General features: G+C 40.1%; 1 protein-coding gene across 4 annotated transcripts in view; it reads right to left on the bottom strand.

Moving 5' to 3' along the window:
- The window catches only part of DPYS (dihydropyrimidinase), an 80,915-nt gene that overhangs the window by 43,119 nt on the left and 13,669 nt on the right, over window positions 1–24,127 (bottom strand). For all 4 annotated transcript variants that reach the window (XM_024129976.2, XM_024129974.2, XM_055091233.1 and 1 more), the window contains exons 2-6: window positions 23,304–23,462; window positions 18,382–18,561; window positions 16,936–17,125; window positions 3,312–3,468; window positions 1,922–2,063 (exon numbers count right to left, since the gene is read on the bottom strand). In XM_024129976.2, the coding sequence (XP_023985744.1) occupies window positions 1,922–2,063; window positions 3,312–3,468; window positions 16,936–17,125; window positions 18,382–18,561; window positions 23,304–23,462 (828 nt within the window). The remainder of the gene's footprint in view (window positions 1–1,921; window positions 2,064–3,311; window positions 3,469–16,935; window positions 17,126–18,381; window positions 18,562–23,303; window positions 23,463–24,127) is intronic.

Here is a 24,127-nt window from a genome sequence, read left to right as displayed (position 1 = left end):
AATCTTAAACAACCATAATGATATTGATGGGAATGAATGGGATTATAGATGGAAGCCTGAAGATAATTTTTCAAAAACCTATCAGCTTAACAAAACAGCCCCATTAATTTTTCCCATTCTTTCCAAAATCACACAGACAAGAGCTAAATATTGGTAACAGTATTTCCAATTCTTGTTTAAAGTTTACTACCACCACCTACTACATTTATAATCTGGGCCTAAGATTTATGCGATGATCATGTAGACATTATATGGAATAGTATAGAGTTAAAATAAGACAGACCTATAATTCAGGTGACTACGCTTTTAGAAATCAACTAAGAGGTTCAATTTTGTGCTACTGAAATTTACATGAACCAACAGTCATGGACAGTCTGCTATAAGAGATTTTAATATGGACAAACTTCAGTGGGATGTGATCCCTCTAAAATGATTTGTTTTTAAGTGTTGAGAATTTATCCCTATTACATTTACATGGCAAGAGCATCCTTAAGGTTTATTTAATTATCAAAGGGTCCCCATCTCATAAAAACATTAAGAACCATGTCCTGAAAGTAATTTTCCCCTAAATAAACCATCTGAATGTTTCAGAAAATAACATAGGCTCCTGTATATTATGAAGAAGTATCCGATCACTTTAAAGCCATTTATACACTTTATATATTATGAAAATCTGCTGTAATGAAGGTACTCATTGTAATCCACACAAGTTCAAAGTGAAAGGTTGGACTGTTATCAAGAAGGTCTAAGCAAAGAGAAAGAGAAGAAAAGTCATCTGAGGTGCTTAGAATTAGGGTAGAGGTAGCAGGGGGTGGAGAGGACAATTGGTAGAAGACAGGGCTGTAGAGACGTTTTGAAGATCCTTGCATGTAAATTAACTGTTCAAATATCATCCAATAAGTAATGCTGAAAATGAAAGGATTTTAGAGAGGAAAGTAGCATGAACAGACCCTGGTGTTTGAAAGGCAACTCTGGTCTTAGAGTATGGGATAGATTGTAGCAAGCCAGAGAGTGGAGGCAGGGGCACCAGCTGTGAGACTACTGCAACAGTCCAAACAAGACATGGGCCTCAAAGTAGAATGGTGGACATGATGGTGGAAATCAGGAGGCATTTTGGAAATAAAATTGACAAGCCCTGGTAAACTATTAGAGCTAGAAGGGAGGGGTCTGTGTAAGGGATTCTGAGGTGTGAGATGTGATTAATGTGCCATTGAACGGAGGGGTTCTGAGAGATGGGTGAGAATGGTGTGACAATGGGGACCTCAGGTCTTACCAGGCAAGTCTCCACTGCTAATCTTTACAACTACACTTGTCAGCTGGCTGCATAGGCTAACATAGGAACATTTAGCCATTTGATTCTTCTTCATCCTCAGGTAGAAATTTTTAAATCATGAAGTTTTAAAAAAAATCTCTTTCTATATTTTGGATTATTATTTATGTAACCTCATACAGCAGTTTTTAAAACATAATATCCAAAAGTTCTTTAAAAGGGATATCTACATTTTTAGATGAAAAGGAGGTATGAACGTAATAAAAATTCTTCATGTCCTTTCAATCATTCCAAGTATTTGTATCAGTGACACATGAGGAGCTAGGATTCAAAAACATGGAAATCAAGTAGAAGTGCTATTACATTTCAAAGATCTCAAGAATAATCCTCTAGGTACCCAATCTAAATTTATCCCCTAATGTCTGCATCACGGTGCAAAGCATCCTCTAAACCATGCAGAGAAGAAAATTGTTTTTCATTATTATCTTGGGGGAGGGCATGGTGGTGGTGATACTGCTGTATTCCCAGTTTCCACTCTAGTGAAAACAATCAAAAAACTTCTCTATGAAGGCTTTTGCCACTCTGGTCCTAAAATGGGCCAGATTCTGGCTGAAAAATCAGGCAAAACAGACTGAATCCTGTGAAACTCACCACGCCTTTTTCCCATATTACTGACATCCGGTCCTCAACACCATTCACTCCATTGGGAATCTTAGTAAAATCATCCTTCCCAAGAGCTTTCTGGCAGGTGTTGAAAGTGCAGTGGTCAGACCCTGTTATGGTTAGATCACCACTGTAAAAGAGAAACACACAAGAACAATAGGGGTGAGCAGATAGAATATGTCAGGAGGAAGCTACCATAGCCTTCCCTGGTCTCCGGACCCCTTTCTCAACTGACAGTCAGAAAATTGCAATGGAGAATGAACAGCTTTTTCAAGTACATATTTCACCCATGCCTGTCTCTATTCCAGGAAACACTTTTGGAGAATAATACTCTTACATGAAGCATGATGAAGGATCGTGCTTGGGTCAGAAAAAGTGGGTTCTAGGCTCCATCACCTACTGGTTATATGACTATGAGTTTGTCCAGTGCTCAGTTTCTCATCTAGAAATTGGTAACTATATATACTGGATGACAATTATTCAGGGTCACTGGCAATAACATAAGTGAAAATTTCTTATGAGTACAGAACCACACAAAGAGGAACCAGGGTGATCCACACGAAAAGAGGCAGCCCCTGGCCACATGGCAACGTTGTGATAAGCCGAGGTGGGACACTGGCTGAGGATGATGAGGTCACGAGCAACAGGAAGTGTGCTTTGACCTGTGAGTCACCTCGGGGATGGAGAAGGCTGAAGGAGGTAGGAGCCTGAAAGGAGAGGGCGAGTGAACTCTTGGACGGTCTGTGGTGAAAAGCTCTTTGTTAACTTGGATCTGAGTATCCGTGAATGGGGAATGTCTGAATGTCCACGAATGGTGCATTTCTCAAGAAAAAATGATCAAAATGTCTCCCAGAACAGCATCTGAAAATAGTTTGGATGGCCCTTCATGGGGATAACCTGCTCAGAGGGTAGGATTTTGCCTTTCACCTCTCCAGTGGCTCTGCCCTAGATCATCATCTCTTGTATCTATACAACAAGCACATCTGGTTCCTGGGTTATATCAGCATAGAAAAATATTCAAGACGATTCTGTATGATAAAAATAGGGCATATTGAAGAGACCTGGTCCTAGGCAGCAAGAGATAGAAAAGACAACGAAAAAATCAGAGCAGAGGAAAGTTTCAGTAAAAATGATCTGATTTCTCTGTGGCCAGGAGAGATTTTACACCACATCATAACACAATTAAGCCAATGCTTTTGGGTCTCCAGATGAAGGATTCCCCAGGGCCTGTGAGGTCAAGTAGAACAGAAGACTGGGAGGTCCATGGAAGGTCCAGATGGTAGGACAAGATCTCTTACACTCAAAACACTCAAGTTTTGGGACCAGCAAAACATCTTCTTTTGGCAAAACACCTTACAATCATCTACTAAACTATTACTTAGCCAATAGATTCATGAGGAAGTCAGGCGTTGAAGGGTCCGGTCGTAGGGGTGGACCCATAACGTGATGGGCTGCATGGGGCCATTCTTTGTTCCAGTAGTGAGTGCCATCTGTGCCGAGACCTGCTGCGATGGGTTCTCCATAGACAACCTTCCCTGGAAAGTTCAAAGGGAAGCGTTCAGCACCTCAATTTGCTCTTAAGAGAGCCATTTGACAAACACATAAATATTAGTCTTCTCTGTCCTACCTAAACTACAATTTACCTCTCTGATCAGGACTGAAAAGTAAAATCTACTGTTTACCGAGCCTTTACTATGCTCCAGTCGGTGTGCATTGCATGTTGTGGTAGATGATTGTACCCAGTCGCTGATATTAGGCTTGGCCTCATGGCTTCATTTGGCCAATTATATATGAATAGAAGTAACATGTGCTGCTTCCAAGCAGAACCTGTTAAAGCCACAACGAGTTCTCCCTCTGTCATGAGACCAGTAGAAGCTGCTTCTTCAGGTGTGTCTCAGAATGAAGAGACTATAGAGCAGAGGCAGAGCCAACCGATGACGGATATGAGTATGAATGAGAAATAAATCTCTGCCATTGTAAGCCATTGATATTTTCGGTTAATTTGTTACTGCAGCATAACCTAGCAAAAGCTGGCTGATATATGTGCCATTCTAATGGAATCGTCTCAAAAACCCTATCTGGGAAAAGCTATTATTATCTCCATTAAAGTATGAGTCCTGGTCATATATCTAGAGAAAACTATAATTCAAAAAGACACATGCACCCCGATGTTCACTGCAGCACTATTTACAATAGCAACCTAAATGGAAGACATGGAAGCAACCTAAATGTCCATCAACAGGTGAATGGATAAAGAGGATGTGGTACATATATACAATGGAATATTACTCAGCCATAAAAAAGAATGGAATAATGCCATTTGCAGCAACATGGATGGACCTAGAGATTATCATATACTAAGTGAAGTAAGCCAGACAGAGAAAGAGAAATATCACGTGATATCGCTTATATGTGGAATCTAAAAAACAATGATACAAACGAACTTATTTACAAAACAGAAATAGACCCACAGACGTAGAAAACAAACTTATGGTTACCAAAGGGGAAGGGAGGGAGGGATAAATTAGGAGTTTGTGATTAACAAATACACACTACTATATGTAAAATAGATAAACAATGAGGACCTACTGTATAGCACAGGGAACTATATTTAATATTTTGTAATAATCTATAAAGGAAAAGAATCTGAAAAAGAATATATATGTGTATATATGTGTATAACTGAATCACTTGGCGGTACACCTGAAACTAACACAGCATTGTAAATCAACTATATTTCAATGAAATAAATAAATAAAAGATACAACTTTTAAAAAAGATGAGGTTAAGGCTTATAGGATTAAGTAACTTTCGTGCAGTTAAATTACATGCACTCAGCATAGACGGGGTGGAGAAGGTAGGGTCTGAATCCAGGCATTTTGACTCGAGTGGTCCTAACCTCTACACTATATTATCCTGATGACAATGATCATAAGGTCATACGGAGTCCAACCACACTATATCTCTGTTGCAAGTAGATTGATCATCTTTGCACACCCTTAAGGTATAAACCTCCTCTAAAAACTTATGTTAAATAAAATAACACTCAGATAATAAAATTGTAGCCAGAAATGCATATTTATAAAATCATGCAAATGAGGCCATCAAAAGCACACAATGTTAGAAAAGTTAATAGCTTGTAGTGAATTTGAATTTAAAATCAGGAGCCTATCTCTGATTAGCATTTGTCAGCATAATAGATTCTTTGGCATCAGCCTGCTCATATCCAAGCAGTCATGAAGGAGAGTGCACAGAAAGGAGAAGCTGGCATCCCAGTTACTTCACTCTGGTTAACTAGATGCCAGACTTTAGTTAAAATCCTGATAGACAGGGCTTCCCTGGCGGCGCAGTGGTTGAGAGTCCGCCTGCCGATGCAGGGGGCGTGGGTTCGTGCCCCGGTCCGGGAGGATCCCACATGCCGCGGAGCGGCTGGGCCCGTGAGCCATGGCCGCTAAGCCTGCGCGTCCAGAGCCTGTGCTCCGCAACGGGAGAGGCCACAACAGTGAGAGGCCCGCGTACCAAAAAAAAAAAAAAAAAAAAAAAAAAATCCTGATAGACAACTGAAATGCACTGATTTCCTCAGAGTCCTGACAGTGGATGGCCACCAGCTGCCTCAGTCATACTGAATTGGAACGTAGCACCCTATCACCTCACAGATCATTTCTCCCCCAGATGAGCCATCTTCCTCCAGTGAGCCTAGGGATTTGAAAAACCCTGAAAGCAAGGCTGCTTGAAGCCTAACCAACTTTGCCTCTTATGTAACCTAGCATCAAACTATTGTTAATAAAAGTTATCCTCCAAGAACTTAGCCACGGCTAATATCCTTCACTTTCACGATATACACACACTAGATGAATCCCACCCCCTGTTTCTTACTGTCCTATTCCCAGAAAAGAGGAAATGCCGTTAGTATCTCCTTCTGGTGTACCGAACAAGAAGCAATCACTTTTAACATGAACTAAGAGGTAATGCATTATTTACTGGAGAGATAACAGGACAGGCATGGTATTTTATCTGCAGGTACAAAGAGACCTTCCTATTCCAAGAGAACTTCTTTCGGATGCTTGGACAATGAAAAACTCAAATTCTTGATCTGCAATCACTTTACAAGTTGCCAACTCAGGATTTTTCCTGGTACTTCATTACAGAGGAAAGAGTCTTATCACATGTTCTGTTCAATCATTTGGCCCATCAAGGTGGTATGGGAATACAGTTCCAAAATTTCTACAATTTTAATAGCTCTCATGAAAAATTAAAAGGGTCAGCATCTACCAGGAGTCTGCCAGGACTGTTTTCAAACCAGATGACAGGTAATTTCCTTGGAAGGGCTTAGCACCTTTACAATATGGCGTGCCACTTTTTTGGTATATACAAGCAGCGCTTCGTTAACAGAGTTATTTTCAACTGTCTCTCCATTAATTATCTGTAAGTACTTAAAATAATGAAAACACAAAAAAGTAAAAATTCCTAACTATTCTTCCCTGTATTTCACAATGGTTCTAAGACATTTTTCAAAGGACTAAACAGCATGCAAGCTGTAAAAAGAAAACAAGGGGCCTGGATAATACATAAATTGAAGAATCAAACTAGATTAATTCAGCATAATGGTAGGTTCTGTTAGATTTGGGCCAGAAATAAAGTAGTAATAAACATATCTAATGTATGTATAGCACTCTAGAGTTTGCAAATAGAGCTTGACGATCATATATCTTACTTGACCTTCATGGCAACCCAAAGACTGGTTTGACAGATAAAGAAACTGACACTCAATAAGACTAATTTGTCTACGACACAGGGGTAGTGAGTGGTACATTAGAATTAGAATCCTAGTATACTGATAACATACCATACATATGCAGTATGTTAGTAGGAAAAGTATCATTTTTCATTTCTTGGTAAAGAGCATGTATTTTAAAAAGTCAACCATAAGATCTGTGGACGTGGTTAAGCAACTTTCCAATTTCACTTACTGGTTTGATTTACTACACTTAACAGGTTAGTAATGAAAAGTCCTAGATCTGTCCTGGTTTGATACTCTCCTGATTACATTCGAGACCAGACGATTTCAGCAACTCTCGGGAGATAGTACATATCCATCATTAATATCCTCCCACTGTCTCAGCAAGTTTCACATTATGGTGTGTCCTGTCTCCCCATACGTGTTCTCTCCTTCTTTCTCCATCCTTTAGCTCAAAAACAAAAAAGAATCTTCACTTATGATGCAATCTCCCAGTTAAAGGAGTTCTGCTCTCTGAGAGATTGTTACGATTTCCAAATAGTGAAACATGTCAAACCAACCAAAACTAACCCCCATCCCTGACCAGACAGTCCACTGTTTATTAGATGAAAGAGATAGAGCAGATGTTAACATCTTGTCTGAATTTGGGAGCAGCATTTAATCAAGTCATGGGATCTTTTAGAAAAGGTTGAAAGATGCAGAGAAGCTGGCATAGGTGCCCAGCAGTGGAAGCACTGGCTGCCAAACAGAAGGCCAAACGCTTTTATAAAATTTCTCCCAGCTAGAAGGATAAAGTAGAACCTTCCTGGGCTTTGTTTGGATTCAAAATATTACACTTACAAAGAAAGAAAATAATTGAGAAGGAAAATACGTAGAAGCAGGATAATCAAGTAGATCACACAGATTTAGGTTCAAATCCTGATTTTGCTTTTAGTTGGTGACCTTGTGCATGATGAGTCATTGCTCTTGGTCTCAGTTTTTCTCATCTATGAAATGGGATCATAACGTCCATCTAGTGTGGCAATTTTGTGAGGATCAAACAACTTAACATATACGAAAATACCTAGCATCTTCCTGGGATCCTGGAGTCACTTCATCTTATGAGCTGAATTGTGTCCCTTGTCAAAATTCACATGTTAAAGTCCTAACCCCCAGTATCGCAGAATGTGACTGTATTTGGAGATAGGGTGCTTTAAAGAGGTAATTAGGTTAAAATGAGGTCATTAGACATGAGCCCTCACTCAATACGACTGGGGTCCTTAAAAGAGGTAATTAGGTTAAAATAAGGTCATTAGAAGTGAGCCCTCATTCAATACAACTGGGGTCCTTATAAGGAGAGGAAATCTGGACACACACACACACACACACACAGAGGGAAGACGATGTGAAGACACAGGGAGGAGACAGCCCTTCCAAGCCAAGGAGAGAGGTCTGGAGCGCATGCATCTTTCCTTCAGCGCCCAAAGGAAAACCAATGTTGCCAACACTTAGGTCTTGAACTTCTAGCCTCCAGGACTGTGAGAAAATTAATTCCCGTTGTTTTAAGCCACCCAGTCTGTGGTACTTTGTTAGAGCAGCAAACAAATATATTCTACAAATGTTAGTTTCCTTATGGTTACACAATTTTTTTTTTAAACCTTTTAAAATGGGCAGTCGTGAACTGCTTTGCAGTTGGACATAAGGTAAATCATCTTGTTCTAAATTTAAAGGATGAGGGATGTTCGGATGTTCATGCACAAAAGAAAAAAGGAAGCCTGAGATTCAAGTCCACCTTAACTCGGGCACACATCAACCCTTTCTTAGGAAAAGCACTGGTTACCAAGCATCAGCTCATCGTACTTGCGTGAGATTTGGTTTTCTCTATTCAGCACCAACAAGCAGGGGGCAGTGTGACCACACGGGCAGAGAGTGGCCTCTGTGTGGCCCTTTCTCCCTGTTAGTCCCCAAATACAAGAGAAATACGCTGGGGGGGTGGGGGCAGAGTTTAAATAAAATGGAAAATAGGACATCTAAACCTCCCTGTAAGAGAAGTTTATATTTTACAGCAATAAGCCTGGAAAATAAAGCTTTCTACAACATGGAAAACCAAAACCAAAGCAAAGCGAAGCAAACGAAAAACCCCCAACCATCATGTAGCCCAGTTCACTGTAAGCTACCTGAGAACCAAAGTTATCTTAATCATTTTTGCAAATCCAATGCCAAGAGCACAGTGCCAAGCATATATTAGGTGTCCAATAACTTGGTTTTTTATGAAAAGCATGAAGAAAACATTTTATTAATAAGTTCAAGTGAGAGTCATATTTATACCCTAAAGACACAAATATGGATATAAAATAGAATTAGCTTTATTAAGGTAAATGAAAACAAGTTAAACAGGGAACTAAAAAAAAGTATTGAAAATTTCAGTCATTAATTGGTAAACAAATTGATTACAACAGATATACACCAAAGAGAGCCTCAAGTAAGTTGCTGGGAGAAATCGCCACCATTCTAAGCAAAGCACCAGAAAAATAATGAATCCATGTGCATGCAAGTTTTACTGGGAGGTGGGAAGGAGAGGTGAACAATATGCTTTTTTAAACACTATTAATTCCATATGTCAATACACAGCAGAAAAGGAACATCGATACCCAAAGCTACTCAAACCAAAGTAAAAAGTACCTCTGTCACTGAAACAAATGACATGTATTGACACATATACTATTTGGACAAAGACTAGAGTACAGTGAGTGAGACAGGTCTGAGAGTGGTAGGTGGGAACTTCTATATGAGATACAATTTCAGCTGGTTTGTCCAACTTTATACTGGGGGTATGGAGCAAGGGAGGGGGGATTCTGCTCCTGGAAGAAAAGGATAACACTCTAGGGACAGCCTTCTGATTCCCTTGCCTCATTTTTGCAAAAGTGGCTTCTCACAGTAAAGACGGGAACTAACCTAGTTACTCACCTTAGATTAACTGAGACTTGAAAGAAGCATGAAATTGAAATTCCTTGCAAAGAGTCAAAGGCAACTCAGCTTTCCAGGGCTTGCATGTGAAAGCTTTCTTCTTTTCCCTGTCACCTGCTTTTCACTTTTTATTGCAGGTGCTCAATGCTAAAAGGAAATATCATGGTAGGGAAACCGCAGGCTTTGAAAGAAAGGTGATGGACCGAACATGCATTCCCGTCTCTTGCTTCCCAGTGCACATCAAACCCTGGTGAAGATGCACAACCGAGGAACAAAATCCAAAACTGTGCTGAGAATAAAAGAGGAACCATGGCCGACCAGAGGTTATGATAGATCGTAGGAAGACGGAAAGCAGATGGGATGGCAATGCTTATTAAGGAAAGTAGAGGCAGCTACAGCTTGAACTCCAAGGAGCAGAACGGTCATGACAGACATTCCTCCTGGTGTGGGGAAGGGGATGAGTTGGGGCAGTTTGCCCTCACCCCACCCTCTGCCTGGGGGACAAAGCTTTCTAAGGTGGTGCTGACGCTACAGAGTGAAGCTCACCTGAAAACCGAAGCTCACCAGTGACCACGCCCCATTTACATTCACAGAGTTCATAGTCTCATTGTTGGTGCTCTCATTTGGGGGCGGGGCCTGCTCAACAGCAGAGGGAATCCACACCAGCTACCTACTCTAATCACCTGAACTGTCCAGTCATGAATACAGACAGCCCAAGATCACCAGACACTTCAAGAAAAAGCAAACAACATAAAAAGAAGGGCCAAGATGTTTAAAAAAAAAAACTGGAAAATTGACTCAACAAGAAACAAAGATAATCCAGGAAACAGAATTTAAAAAAAAATCTCTGTTAGTATTCTAATGAGGTCAAAAAGATCTCACCTATTGAAGGAAAAAAATTAAAAAGTAAGCAACTGTAGGAAAAAAACAGAGCTAGGAGAGAACAAGTGTTTTCTTGGAAATAAATATATGATTACCAAAATGAAAGTTTATTAGAAGGAAAGAAGAAGTAAACAAAATCCTTTCCTAAAATATAGAGCAAAAATCAGGTTTTTTTTAAAGGTGAAAGTAGTTAAAGGACATGGAGGCTTAGTTCAAGAGGTCTGATAGTGGAGTTCCAAGAGAGGAACAGAGAAAATTAATACGAAGGAAATAATAGAAGAAAAATGTTCAGAATCAAAGATCAGCCTTCAGATTAAACAGACATCTGAACATGAAGGTGAATTTTAAAAATCCTACCACTAAACATAGTCTTAGTATAATTTCTGGAAGTCTAAAATGAAGAGAAAAATATAAAAATCTTCCAGATGGTGAAAAAAGTGACAAAAGGACATGAACTTTATTGGCATTTGTCTATGTATCAGTAACACTAGACGCCAGAAGAGAATGAAATGGTGCCCTTATAATTCACAAGGAAATAATTCTGAACCTAGAATTCTATGTCCGTTCAAGTTGCAAACAAGCTTGAGGACAAAGAATCAGAAAATTTACCTTCTAACACTCTTCCTTTAAAACTCACATGAGAGGGACTTCCCTGGTGGTCCAGTGGTTAAGAATCTGCCTTCCAACGTAGGGGACACAGGGAACTAAGATTCCCACATGCTGCGGGACAACTAAGCCCGAGCACTCTGGAGCCAGTGTGCCGCAGCAACTAAGACCCAATGCAACGAAATAACTAACTAAATAAATATATATTTTTTTAAGTCACATGAGAATCTTCACAGTAATTCAAGAAAAAGGGGAGAGATGGGAACCAAGAAACAGTATATCCAACCTAGGATTCTGTGAAAAGAAATCCAAGGATGGCATCTCTACAGCTTGGAAAGTATAAAAATAAAGCAGAAAGCCAAAAGATTCTCCTCCTAAAAAAACATCTCTGCAAGAAGAGCTGATTCATTTCAACAGAAGCTGATTCCATTCAATAGAAGGTATGAGGTAGAGGCTGGAAAATCTTCATGATATAGTAAAGAAGGTGTACATGTTTCTCTCTGAACCTATATTAAAGAGAGCTAATTGGAAAAATTCCAAGCCAAAAAAAAGACAAGACAATAATGGTCTAAATATGTAGCAAACTAAAATAAGGCATGCCGTTAATCTTATGGGAGTGTAGGAAAGGAAACCCACTTCACCTTGACACTTGGCGATGGCCTCTCCAAGAGTTAAATGACATTAGCTTTCACTCTCAAGTTAGTGATACAAATTCCTCTGAGGTTCTCTTCTCCTGAATTGTTTCTACCAAGAATATTTGCACAATCTTACTTTATAACAGTTCTAAATTTTAGACCTAACCTATAGACAAAGCTTGGAAGACCTGATTCTAGTCCTAGAGGCAACTGAAAATGATGTAACTCCTGTCCATGTAAAGATAATAATACAGCTGAAAGAAGTCAGGAGGGGGCAGAGAGGGTGATGCTGGGCCTCTCAATTCCTTTTCAGCCTAGTAGAGAAAAAAGAGATACCACACCAAAAAAATAGCCAAAACACATAAATTTAAGTAAAATTACCTGAAGTGAACATTTACTACTAACAAAACTCAGGAGGTGAGAGGTAAGATTTATGTAGGCTAGACTGTTCTTTTTTCATCACTCAGAGTCAAGTGATACTGTCAAAAATTTATAAGTCACTACTTACAAATTTATGGTTTAGAAATTTGAAGGAAACCACCAAAAAAATAGACATAGTTAAAAATTGCTAGTTCCAAGGACTGAGCTGAGAGATAGAAGATGTTTACTCTTCACTTAATACATTCTTGATCATTTCCATTTCTGGAATTTTTCTTCTTTTAACAATGATAAAAAAATAACAAAATGATGGCAATATTTTAAATAAATTTGTTAGAAATGTAAGGCCAATAAACAAAACCAATTAAATATAAACTTGGTATCTGCATTTCCCAACTCTGTAAACTGATTTCTTCTGGAACAGAGTGGAGGGTAATAAAAAATGTGGACTTCGGAGTTGGATAGACTTGAATTTCAGGTTTAGCACGTACTAGTAAAGTGATCTTGGGCTTAATTTACTAAACTTTCCCAAGCCTCAATTTCATCAGTCACAAAACAGTGATAAAATTTAGCTTGAAGCATTGTTATGACAATTTAAAAAATATTGTATATTACAACGCATTGATGAGATAATATATAATAAAACTTGAAATGAGATAAAAGATATATTAAAATATGTGCCAAGCACATATTAAGCACTCCGCAAAGTTAGTTGTTATAATCATTAACCCTCAGGTCGCTATCTTTGGGGTATATAGTTGGCAATTCAACAATAAAATCCAAGGTAATAAGAGCATTGTATTGCTAGGCAACTACAATAGAGACAATTACTAATTGGGTATCTTCTGTGCTTCCTGGAGCAGTGAGTCTCAAATTCAATACGTATAGGAATCACCTGGGGTTCTAGTTATAAGGGCACATTCTGATTCAGTGCATCCGGGATGGGGTCGAAGGACCTGCATCGCTAACGAGCTCTCACGGGATGTCAGCACTGCGTTCCAGGGACCACACTCTGAGTGGCAAGGCCCTAGATGATGGAATGGGCTGGCAAAGGTATTTACAGATGTTCATGTTACAAATCTATAAGGCTGAATTTTTTCTTCTTTAAACAAGGTAGCAATGAATAGATGTATCTTGCTCTTTTATGTTCAGAAATTACGTTAGATAATAAATGCGTACAGAGTAGAGGAATCTTCTGTAAAAGCTCAGTGTGTCCACCAGCTCTTGTCACTCTGTACTCCCCATGGATCTGCCCTTGGATTGGCTGATGCAGTCACCATGTGAATGGATTGACACTGCTTGACCACCTGTGAGAGGTCACATGCCAGCGATGGAACAATCTCTCGTGCTAATTTATTCTGGACCTCTGCTGCCTCTGACAATTGCGTGTTAGAGTATTTTCACAAGTGTTATTACAGTAAATCTGACTCAACTAGAGCATTTGGGCTGACATTTTAAGTATTTCATGTTTACAACCCCTTTGCAAAGGGATTTAGCAACGTCCAAAGAGTAGATATGCACTTGCCCTTTGAACCATTTCCAGATTCTCATTTCTAGGACTCTACCCTGAGGCTACGCTTTTGTGGGAGACAGAATAATGGCGCCCCAGATATGTCCATGTCCTAAGCCCCATAACCTGTGAATATGTTAACCCTACTTGGCAGAAGGGACTTCACCGATGTGAGTAAATTAAGGATCTTGAGATACGGAGATTATCCTGAATTAATTAGGTGGGCTCAATGTCATCCAAGGACCCTTAAAGTAGAAGAGACATCAGGATAATGCAATGTTCTCCATCCACCATTGCTGGCTGTGAAGATGGAGGAAGGGAGACAGGAACCAAGGAATGTAGGTGGTCTCTAGAAGCTAGAGAAGGCAAGGAAGGGCATACCCCCTAGAGCCTCCAGAAGGAACACAGCCCTGCTAACACCTTGGTTTCAGCCCAGTGTGACTGAATGCAGACTTCCGAACTCCAGAGCTATAAGATAATAAATTTGTGTTGCTTTAAGCCATTAGGTTTGCTGTAATTTGTTACAGCAATAATAGGAGACTAATACACCTTCCACAAATATGAAATAGCATAGGCATAGGACATCACTGTGGTTTTATTTATAACAGCTAAAGACTGGAAACGACCCAAATATCCATAATTAGAGACTAGTTGAACAAATACAGTGGCATCCTCTGCACCTGTAAACAAGAATGAGGAAGCTCTCTATGCCTAATATGGGCTGACCTTTAGGACATATTTTCAAGCAGGAAAAAACAAAGTACAGAACACTATGGATTTTACCTTTCAAGTAGGAAAGAAAGAGAAATAAGAATATACATATGTTCCTTTTTCATAAAGAGAGACACCACAGGGTAGGCCAGAAATAAATTAATAAAAATAATTACTTATGGGGTATGTGATGAAGAAGCTAGGGAAGGAAGCAAGATATCTCTGAGAATATATCTTTTAATATATCACCTTGACTTTTGGGCCAGGTAAATGTTTTCCATATTCAAAATATAAAATTATATTTAAAAATAATTTAAAATAAAATTAAAATATTCATATTTAATTTTAATAGTTTTCTGCCTACGATTTACATTCTAAAACCTTCCCTAGACTTACTCCGCTGCTAATGGAATTCTATCCCAATGCAAAATAAATACTCAAATCGAGAAACTGTTTCCTGACAGAACTGGCAAAATCACAGATTGCTGGTGGGTTAAGATTGACCATTTCTGCTGATTTTGCTGTTTGTTAAAACATATTCTTACATAACGGACCTGACTGACAGGCTATGGGACACGGTACACCACTTGCAAAGCAAATAGAGGAAACCAATTTCATAGAGCTAGCAACGGCGCCATCTGGTGGCAAAACCTAAAGCTAACTGAAGTACAGATTCTTTTTGAAGTGGTGTGCTCCCTTATACTGAAATTATTCTATATGTGGGGGGGGAAAGCAACCAGAAATGGCTGGTGGTAAGACCTTATTAACTCCTGTGTGAAACTGAGGTGACTCTTAATACACGATACTGATAATATTACATTTAAAAATGCATTTAGCTTTGCACAAAATCCTTATTGAAACTCAAGCAAGAAGCAATTTTGAAAAAATTTATTTTAGTGTCAATTATAGACATGCCAAATCTATTTTCATAGTTTTTAAGATCCATGTTATAAAAATGCAGCCAGTTTCAGTTTAAAAAAACACACAGCCAGGATGCTTTACACAACTATTTCTGATTATCTGGGTTCCTAAAAGTGAGAGATAGAAACCACTACCACATCCCAGGAGGGTCTAAATTACTGAATAAAACACACCTTATTTGTTTTTTATTCTTCCTTTCCCAGTACTGGCCAAGAATAAAATTATTTCCATGTTCAATTCTTATCAAAAATAGGAGATTTTCTCTTTCTTTTAAGATGACTGTTTACATATAAAATTACACTATAGAAGTGAAAGTGGTGTGCTCCCTTATACTGAAATTATTCTATATGTGGGGGGGGAAAGCAACCAGAAATGGCTGGTGGTAAGACCTTATTAACTCCTGTGTGAAACTGAGGTGACTCTTAATACACGATACTGATAATATTACATTTAAAAATGCATTTAGCTTTGCACAAAATCCTTATTGAAACTCAAGCAAGAAGCAATTTTGAAAAAATTTATTTTAGTGTCAATTATAGACATGCCAAATCTATTTTCATAGTTTTTAAGATCCATGTTATAAAAATGCAGCCAGTTTCAGTTTAAAAAAACACACAGCCAGGATGCTTTAGACAACTATTTCTGATTATCTGGGTTCCTAAAAGTGAGAGATAGAAACCACTACCACATCCCAGGAGGGTCTAAACTACTGAATAAAACACACCTTATTTGTTTTTCATTCTTCCTTTCCCAGTACTGGCCAAGAATAAAATAATTTCCATGTTCAATTCTTATCAAAAATAGGAGATTTTCTCTTTCTTTTAAGATGACTGTTTACATATAAAATTACACTATAGAAGTGAGGCAATTAAGCAATTTGGAGTAAACATAACTTTGCTTTAAAAATATTAAAATAGGGGCTTCCCTTGTAGCGCAGTGGTTGAGAGTCCGCCTGCCGATGCAGGGGAAGCGGGTTCGTGCCCTGGTCCGGGAAGATCCGTGCCGCGGAGCGGCTGGGCCCGTGAGCCATGGCCGCTGAGCCTGCGCATCCGGAGCCTGTGCTCCGCAACGGTAGAGGCCACAACAGTGAGATGCCCGCGTCCCGCAAAAAAAAAAAAAAAAAAAAAATTAAAAAAATTAAAATAATTGTCATAAAAACACTATTTGGATAATTGCTTCAATTGCGCCAACAATCAAGTTGCTGTGAGACGAATCAATTCGATTCAAAAGAAATTTGTGGAGCATCTACTGTGTGACCTGCCTGACCCTGATTCAGGTACTGGAAGGGCTAGTGGAGGTGCCTAAGAGCCAGGGAAGCTTCTGTAAAGTCACGGGAGAGTTGGCAGTTAGTGGTGTGAAGGGCGGGGCTTGCAGCTGAAGAAGGCAGAAACAGACGTGTAAGACTGCGAGAACACAGAAAGGATGCTAATAAAAAGGGAGGAAGAAACGTTGGGCTTGGGATTGACATATATACACCAATATGTATAAAATAGATAACTAATAGGAACCTGCTGTATAAAAAAATAAAATTCAAAAATTCAAAATAAAAAAGAAGGAAAAGTTGTGGAAATTCATGGGCAGCTTTCTGATAAGCAAAAGCAGGGGTTGGCGTTATTTTACCTTACTCTTTAGCTAACAGTACTAGCTGTAAGCGAGGCTACAGTTCAGGAATTACCATCCCTCCTGGCATCTGCTATCACCCTTGCTGCGGACTTGCTCATCACGTGCACGACGCACAGAGGGCAGTTCACGGCGCCGGCTATGGTGATGGCTCTCAGCGTGGCTTCCGCCTCCACCGCTTCTGGGCGGCCCAGCTCATGGCCCTCGGGACCCGTTATCCCCAAAGCCAACATCTTCTTTGCTCCCTAAAAAAGGCAGCAGGAACATACACACCGGTGAGAAAGGTTTACTAACGACAACTCCCATAATTTTGTTGTGAAACGAATGCACTGCCAGGCTTTTATTTTAGATCTATTAGGTATAGGTGTGTGTGAATGTGTGAGTAGACAGTGTGTGTTTTGGGTAAAAATAATCTACTACTCTCAAAGCATATGTTTATTTTTCATATACATATTTCACAATCAAATTATTTTGATTGAAAAGGTGACAAAGATACGAGGTCTGTTCTAATCACAGTCTTTGAAAAGTAGTGTCCATATTTAAGACTTTTTATTGGTTCAGAACAAAATATAATAAAACAAAGTGTTCTAGTCCCCCATATTATATCCTTGATGAAGCGACTCATGCTAGTATGTAGTTAGGTTTACGTTTTACTGATTCATTCTCTTCATTGCCTTCTCCCCCAATCCACGGAATGATATTAGACCAGTATCTCCTCTCTCCAAAAGTGTTATTCCTTCCTTACAAAAAAGGCAGGAAGTCAAGACTCAGAGTGTCAGAATGACTCGCCTGGTGTCACACAGCTAGGACGCGGAACAGTCCAGTTTAAACCTGGTGTGTTTGAGCTTACAGCTCATGCTTTCCTCTTATCATCCCCCTTGCCCACTGCCCCCCCTCATCCTGGCCATGGGGTCTCCATCTCACTGACTTTAATGGGAACTGAGCCCAGGGAGAGAGAAAGATCAGCTAATATAAAGGGTAAGAGACAGCTCTTTAAATCTTGCAGATGGTGGACCCTTCAGGCATTAATAATGGAACTAACATGAGAAATATCTAGATTCCTCCACAGCACGTTTTAGTACCTAGTTTCTGAAAAGAATGGGGCTTTAAACAGCTACGTAATGCACTGCTTTAGTCATCAGATTTCTCCGATGTCCACACTTTGGCATTCTGAACCAGCAGCTTGAGCTAACTAAAAAAAAAAAAAAAATGCTGGGGACACAAAGAAAAATAGTTGTGTTGTTAGAATAAACCTTGTCTGAGATCTAATACCTGATGTGAAAAAGGGAGCTCCTCATTCCAATACATACACCACCTGCAAAAAACTCAGAGCCGGACAGCAAGTAATTCAAGCCAAGTGTTTCCAAGCCACATAAAATTAGTTTCTGAATTTCCTTTCTTCCAATCCATTAAATGAATTTACCTACATGGGGCCAGTCATCCTCACCTTAAGTTATGGCCATTTTCATTTCTGTGGAAGTTCTGGAAGGCAGTTACTTACCTCTGCAATTAGGTCTCCATTTTCTGCATGAACTTGAGCAATTGCTCCAATTTCCTTGCACCGAGAGAAGACCTTGTACAGCTCCACATCTCTCAGCATGTACAGATCTTTATAGGCCATAAACATCTTGAAGGAGTTCACACCTTTATCTTGGGTAAGGATTTTCATTTCTTCTTTAACCTAAAAGGGCACAAAAACCACAACAAAATGTCACTCTTTAATTTAAAGATAATATCAGCATTCTCCAAAATCTTGCATTCAGAAGAAAATGAAGTAAAATAAGGACATCAGTGGAACTCCAGAAAAATGTAATTAAGGTCTTGATCCTTCCCCTAGGTTAGACCTCATTTCATCTGATGAATTGCTGTTGCTATGATACTTTTATTTTTTTATTTTAAAAAATTATTTATTTATTTTGGCTGCGCTGGGTCTTAGTTGCAGCAGGCGGGATCTTTAGTTGCGGCATGTGGGATCTAGTTCCCTGACCGGGGATCGAACCCAGGCCCCGGGCATTGGGAGTGCAGAGTCTTAGCCACTGGACCACCAGGGAAGTCCCTATGATACTTTTAAATCATGAAAGAGTTAATAGTATTTCCCCCAAATACTTCACTGTTACACTTTATGACATTTTCAGCATCTATCTCCTGATGAGAAGAAATTATTCTAGAACATGAAAACAAAGCCACTGGCAGCAACAGAAGCAATTGCGTCTCTAGAAGGAATCGGAGCTAATGTGAAGTGAGGGTTTGGGGTCAAATCTGAAACCTACAGGATGAGTTCAGAGATGCAGGTAGTGGAAGATGCAGACTGAGCCACTGGCAGCTCCTGGGAGTTGACTGACTCTGGACCTGTCAGAAGCCTCAGGAGCCTTCTGGGTTGCCAACTAAAAGGTTCTGATCACCAATTCCAATGTGTGGAGGTGGGGAGGTTCCCCACCCTCACCAAGCGGCTCTCCAGACACCAGCTGGGGGGTATCCTACAGTTAAACTCAATTTTCACACTATCTACCTGCACCAGGTAGACTGCACCGGCTTCCACAAGTTAAGGGTTCAGTGCTATGGGGTGTCCAGGTTGTCACCTGCACTTCTGACCAACTGGCTATAAGTCAGAACTTCCCACAACCCCCTCCTCGGTTTCAATTAATTTGCTAAAGCGGTTCACAGAACTCAGAGAAACATTTTACTCACCGGATCACCAGCTTATGATAAAAGGATACGATAAAGGATATAGATGAACACCTGGATGGAAGAGGTACGTCATAGGGCAAAGAATGGGGAAAGGGCACGGGGCTTGAATGCCCTCTCTGAGAGCGCCACTCTCCCCAAATCTCCACTCGGTCACCATCCTGGAAGCTCTCCAAATCCTATCCTTTTAGGTTGTGGCGGAGCCTCAAGTACAGTCTTGGTTGATTAAAGCATTGGGCATTGGCAACTGATCCAGCCTCCAGCCCCTCTCCCCTCCCCCGGAGGTCAGCTGGGTGGGACTGAAATTTTCAACCCTCTAATAATACAGTTGGCTCCTGGGTCAATCAGCCCCCATCTTTAGGTGGGGTCTAAAAATCACCTCTTTAACATAATAAAAGACACCTTTGTTGCTCTCATCACTTAGGAAATTCCAAGGGTTTTAGGAGCTCTGTGCCAGAAATGGGGACGACATGCATTTCTTATTATAAATCGTAACGTCACACCAACGGTAAGGGACAAGTTATGATCAAAACTAGCTTAGTAATTGCCCTTGCAGATCCAATTCTAGTCTCAACAAAGACGAAAAACTTCATAGGAAAAGTCAGAAGACTTGATCAAATAAAATTGCTTGAATTTCCACATGTTAAAACACACACACACACACACACACACACACACAAATAAATATATATATATAACATAAAATATAAAACAAAAATATACAACAAAACATAAAAATATATAACAGACATAGGATTATAGCTCTTCATTAATAAAAAATTTAAAGAGAGTTATTGCTGTTTCTACTTGATAAGAAAAACCCTAACATTCTAGGTAAAAATTGTTACAGTTCAAACAGTAAATACAAATGACTAATAAACATGGAAAAAATGTTAACCTTCTTACTGATTAAAAAGTATAAAATAGGGACTTCCCTGGTGGCACAGTGGTTAGGAATCTGCCTGCCAATGCAGGGGACATGGGTTCGATCCGGGAAGATCCCACATGCCACGGAGCAACTAAGCCCGTGCGCCACATCTGCTGAGCCTGCGCTCTAGAGCCCGCGAGCCACAACTACCGAAGCCCACGTGCCTAGAGTCCGTGCTCCACAACAGGAGAAGCCACTGCAATGAGAAGCCCACACACAGCAATGAAGAGTAGCCCCCGCTCACCATAAGTAGAGAAAGCCCGCGTGCAGCAACAAAGACCCGACGCAGCCATAAATAAATAAACAAATAAGTTTATTTTTAAAAACAGTACAAAATAAAACAACGCAATTTTTCCCTACTCAATCAGCAAAGTGTTAAAAATGACAATATCACATGTTAAGTTACTCACTTCCATCACTATTTATTCCTTTACTAATTTTCCTTACTTTCCTCCATGGCGCTTTGTCACCTGGCATATAATATAGTTACTTGTTGATGGCCTGCCTCCTCCTCTAGAATTTCCACCCCGTAAGAGCAGGGTCTTTGTACAGTTTGTCCATTGCTATATCCTAGAATAGTGCCTGGTCCATAGTGGCCACTCAATAGCTTTTTGTTGGATGAATAAATGCATGAAAAGGAACGGCAAACACCAAAATGTTGAGAGTGGTCATCACTGAAATGATGGAACGGGTTCCAAGATACATTAAGTGACAACAGCAAGGGTAGGACTTGGGATAGCGTGCCTCATTTTTTCAAGCTTCTTTTTAAGTTCGCATTTTCTTCCATGAGTCTATTATTTTTATAGTCAGAAAAAAATGCTTTAAACATTGTTGGAATATTCACACAATGGGGTTCCCAAAGGGAGTTATGATCTGCCTTGCTCAGATGAAATACCTATTACTCCCTGAGTAGAAGAGCCTTTCTGAAGGTGACCTCGTTAAACATCCCTGTCATCCACATCCATATCCATGGGTAAGTCTCACTATACTGTATTGCTCTCGCACCATCAGTATCACCTGGGAGCTTGTTAGAAATGCAGACTCTCAGGCCCTGCCCCAGACCTACTGCTATGCGTTGACTGTGTCCCCCCCAGATTCATATGAACCTGCTCCTTCCCTTGCCCTGCGGGGACCTGCACGTGGCTCGCCAAGCTTGCAGACCCTGAACTGCAATTCTCTGCTGATCCCAAATAAACCCATCTTTGCTGGAGAAATACCCAGCAGTCTATTTGTTTCAGGTCGACATTTGGAAATAGGGGCATTGCAGATGTAATTGATTAAGATGAGGTCAGCAGGGTGGACCATAATCCAATAAGATGGGTGTCTTTATTAAAAGGGGAAATTTAGACACAGACACACACACACACAGAACATCACGTAAAGATGATGGCAAAAATTCAGGTGATGCGCCTACAAATCAAAGAATACCAGAGATTGTCAGGAAACCACCAGAAGCTGGTGAGAGGCACGAAAGAGATTCTTCCTCAGAGCCCTCAGAAGGAACCAACCCCACCAGCACCTTGATCTCAGACCTCTAGCCTCCGGAGCTGTGAGACAGTACACTTCTGTTGTCTCAGCCACCCAGTTTGTAGTTCTTTGTTACAGCAGCCCTAGCAAACTGATACACTTACTGAACACAATCTGTGTTTTAACAATATTCACCAGGTAATCATTTGCATATTAAAGTGTGAGAAACACTGGTAAGGGCAAACATCTTCACCTTTGCTCTATCTTATAAAACAAGAGAGGGAGGAAAGGAGGACAGGAGAAGGGAAAGAAGGAAGGGAGACAGAGAGGAAGGACAGGAGGGAGGGAGGGAAGGTAGTAAGGTAGGAAGACCCTAAAAGCACGAAAGAGATCAGATGCCTCAGTTAGAATGGAGTTTCTGGGGAAAAATTAACTTTTTCTCTGGACTATAAACTTTGCTATTACGTTTGCTGAACTATCTGTTAAAGACTGATTACTTGTTTTATATTAACTTGGTGTCTACAGTCCAAATTTTGGGAGGCAGGAGGGACATAAGTTACATGGTAACTTCAAATAAAGTCACCCCGTGAGCCCTTTCTGGCAAAACGAGTTCTGAATTAAGTTCAATGTGGGAAAACATGTTATTGATTTAAACCACAAGTAAAAGTTTCTTCCAAAGTACACATACATGTTTTCACGGGAAAAAAAAATAAACATATTTTAAAATCTCTCAAAACTGTCTTTTCTGTCTGAATCATGTTATCATTTCTGCCATGACCTAAATAATCAGCAGATTCGGAGGGTTGTGTAAGCTCTGTTTTGAAATGCTTTGACCACGTGTTGATGTTAGCAGAGCACCAGGTTAGTGCACGGCTAGGAGAAGGCCTTGAACACATTCCCAGTCTGTCCCTTCCTTGGTTTTTTCCCAGATATTAAAAACATTTGTAACTAATGTTCTGATCTGTGGGAAAAGACTGCTTAAAAGTGTCCTGTATTGTTAAGTTGAGAAGTCCAGTGCTTTTAAAAATTACATTTAAAGTATTTACAATTCATGAATTAAATATTAGGAAAGTCTTTTGTGAATGAGTATAAGGGATTTATCCTACCACTTTCATATGCTTTAAATTTGTTTCTAGTTTTCTAAGCTGACAATACCTCACACTATTCAAAATTCAAACAGTAGCAAAGAGTATGCAATGCAAAGCCTTCCCTCCAATTCTGACTTCCGGGAAGCAACCAACATCACCAGTTTCTTATGTTTTCACGTGGCCTGTTCCTTGATCTTGGCACAGAGCAAAGGACTAAAGGACTACATGGAAGCAACTGGACCCCCAGTGGTTCACCTGGTCACTCCACCATGTCACCGCCACATGAAGGCTGTAGTCACAGCAGACTTTGGGATCAGCCCAGCTTCGCCAGGTCTCGAAGGCCTCGATGAGGGAGTGGCCTTTGTGAGGAATGGCAAAATCAATGATCATGGTGGTGCCTCCTGCCAGGGCAGCCTGGAATCACAAAAGAGTTTCAACAGGTTAGCCATCAGTTTTCTACTGGAGTCATTTATCTCCTCGAACAACATGCATCTGCAAGCCCTTGGGCAAACTTGATGGGTCCAGGAAATTGCACAAAGATGCTGCCTGTTTAAAAGATCTAGAGACACATGGACAGATGTTCCATAAATTAAAGTTTGAAGTATTAAAAGAGCTGGAATTGCTTCTGCAAAAAGAATGACACGTCTGATGAAATGAAAATGGCTTTGACCAAAGAAAATAGTGAAGGCTGTAAAGTAAAACCAAAATGAAAAAACGGAGAAGATTCAAACATTTTTCTTCTCAAGAAAACATCATTGTACAATCCACTTCATTAGAATCAATCTTGGTGAACTGTATCTCTAACTACACTGTGTTCCACACAGAATCCTGGGAGACTCACGTGATTCCCACCTCACCTTCATTCCCCACAACCAACTGGTGACTCCTTAACCTTTCCTTAATTCTCAACTGTCCCCTCTAATCCATCTTCAATGCTCTGGTCTTAATGTCACCCCTCAGCTTGATCTTTATGTCCCCAGTTTTGCTCTTACTTCCTCCAGTGCAAACCCCTTTTTGCAATTAGGGGGAAATTCCAAAGCACAGATGTGACCCCTTGACTCCAAGACTTAAAACTGAAT

Source organism: Physeter macrocephalus, chromosome 15 (assembly GCF_002837175.3).
Source record: "Physeter macrocephalus isolate SW-GA chromosome 15, ASM283717v5, whole genome shotgun sequence".
NCBI lineage: Eukaryota > Metazoa > Chordata > Mammalia > Artiodactyla > Physeteridae > Physeter > Physeter macrocephalus.
Note: the sequence above shows the minus strand (reverse complement) of the source record. Positions and strands in the feature narration are given on the sequence as shown.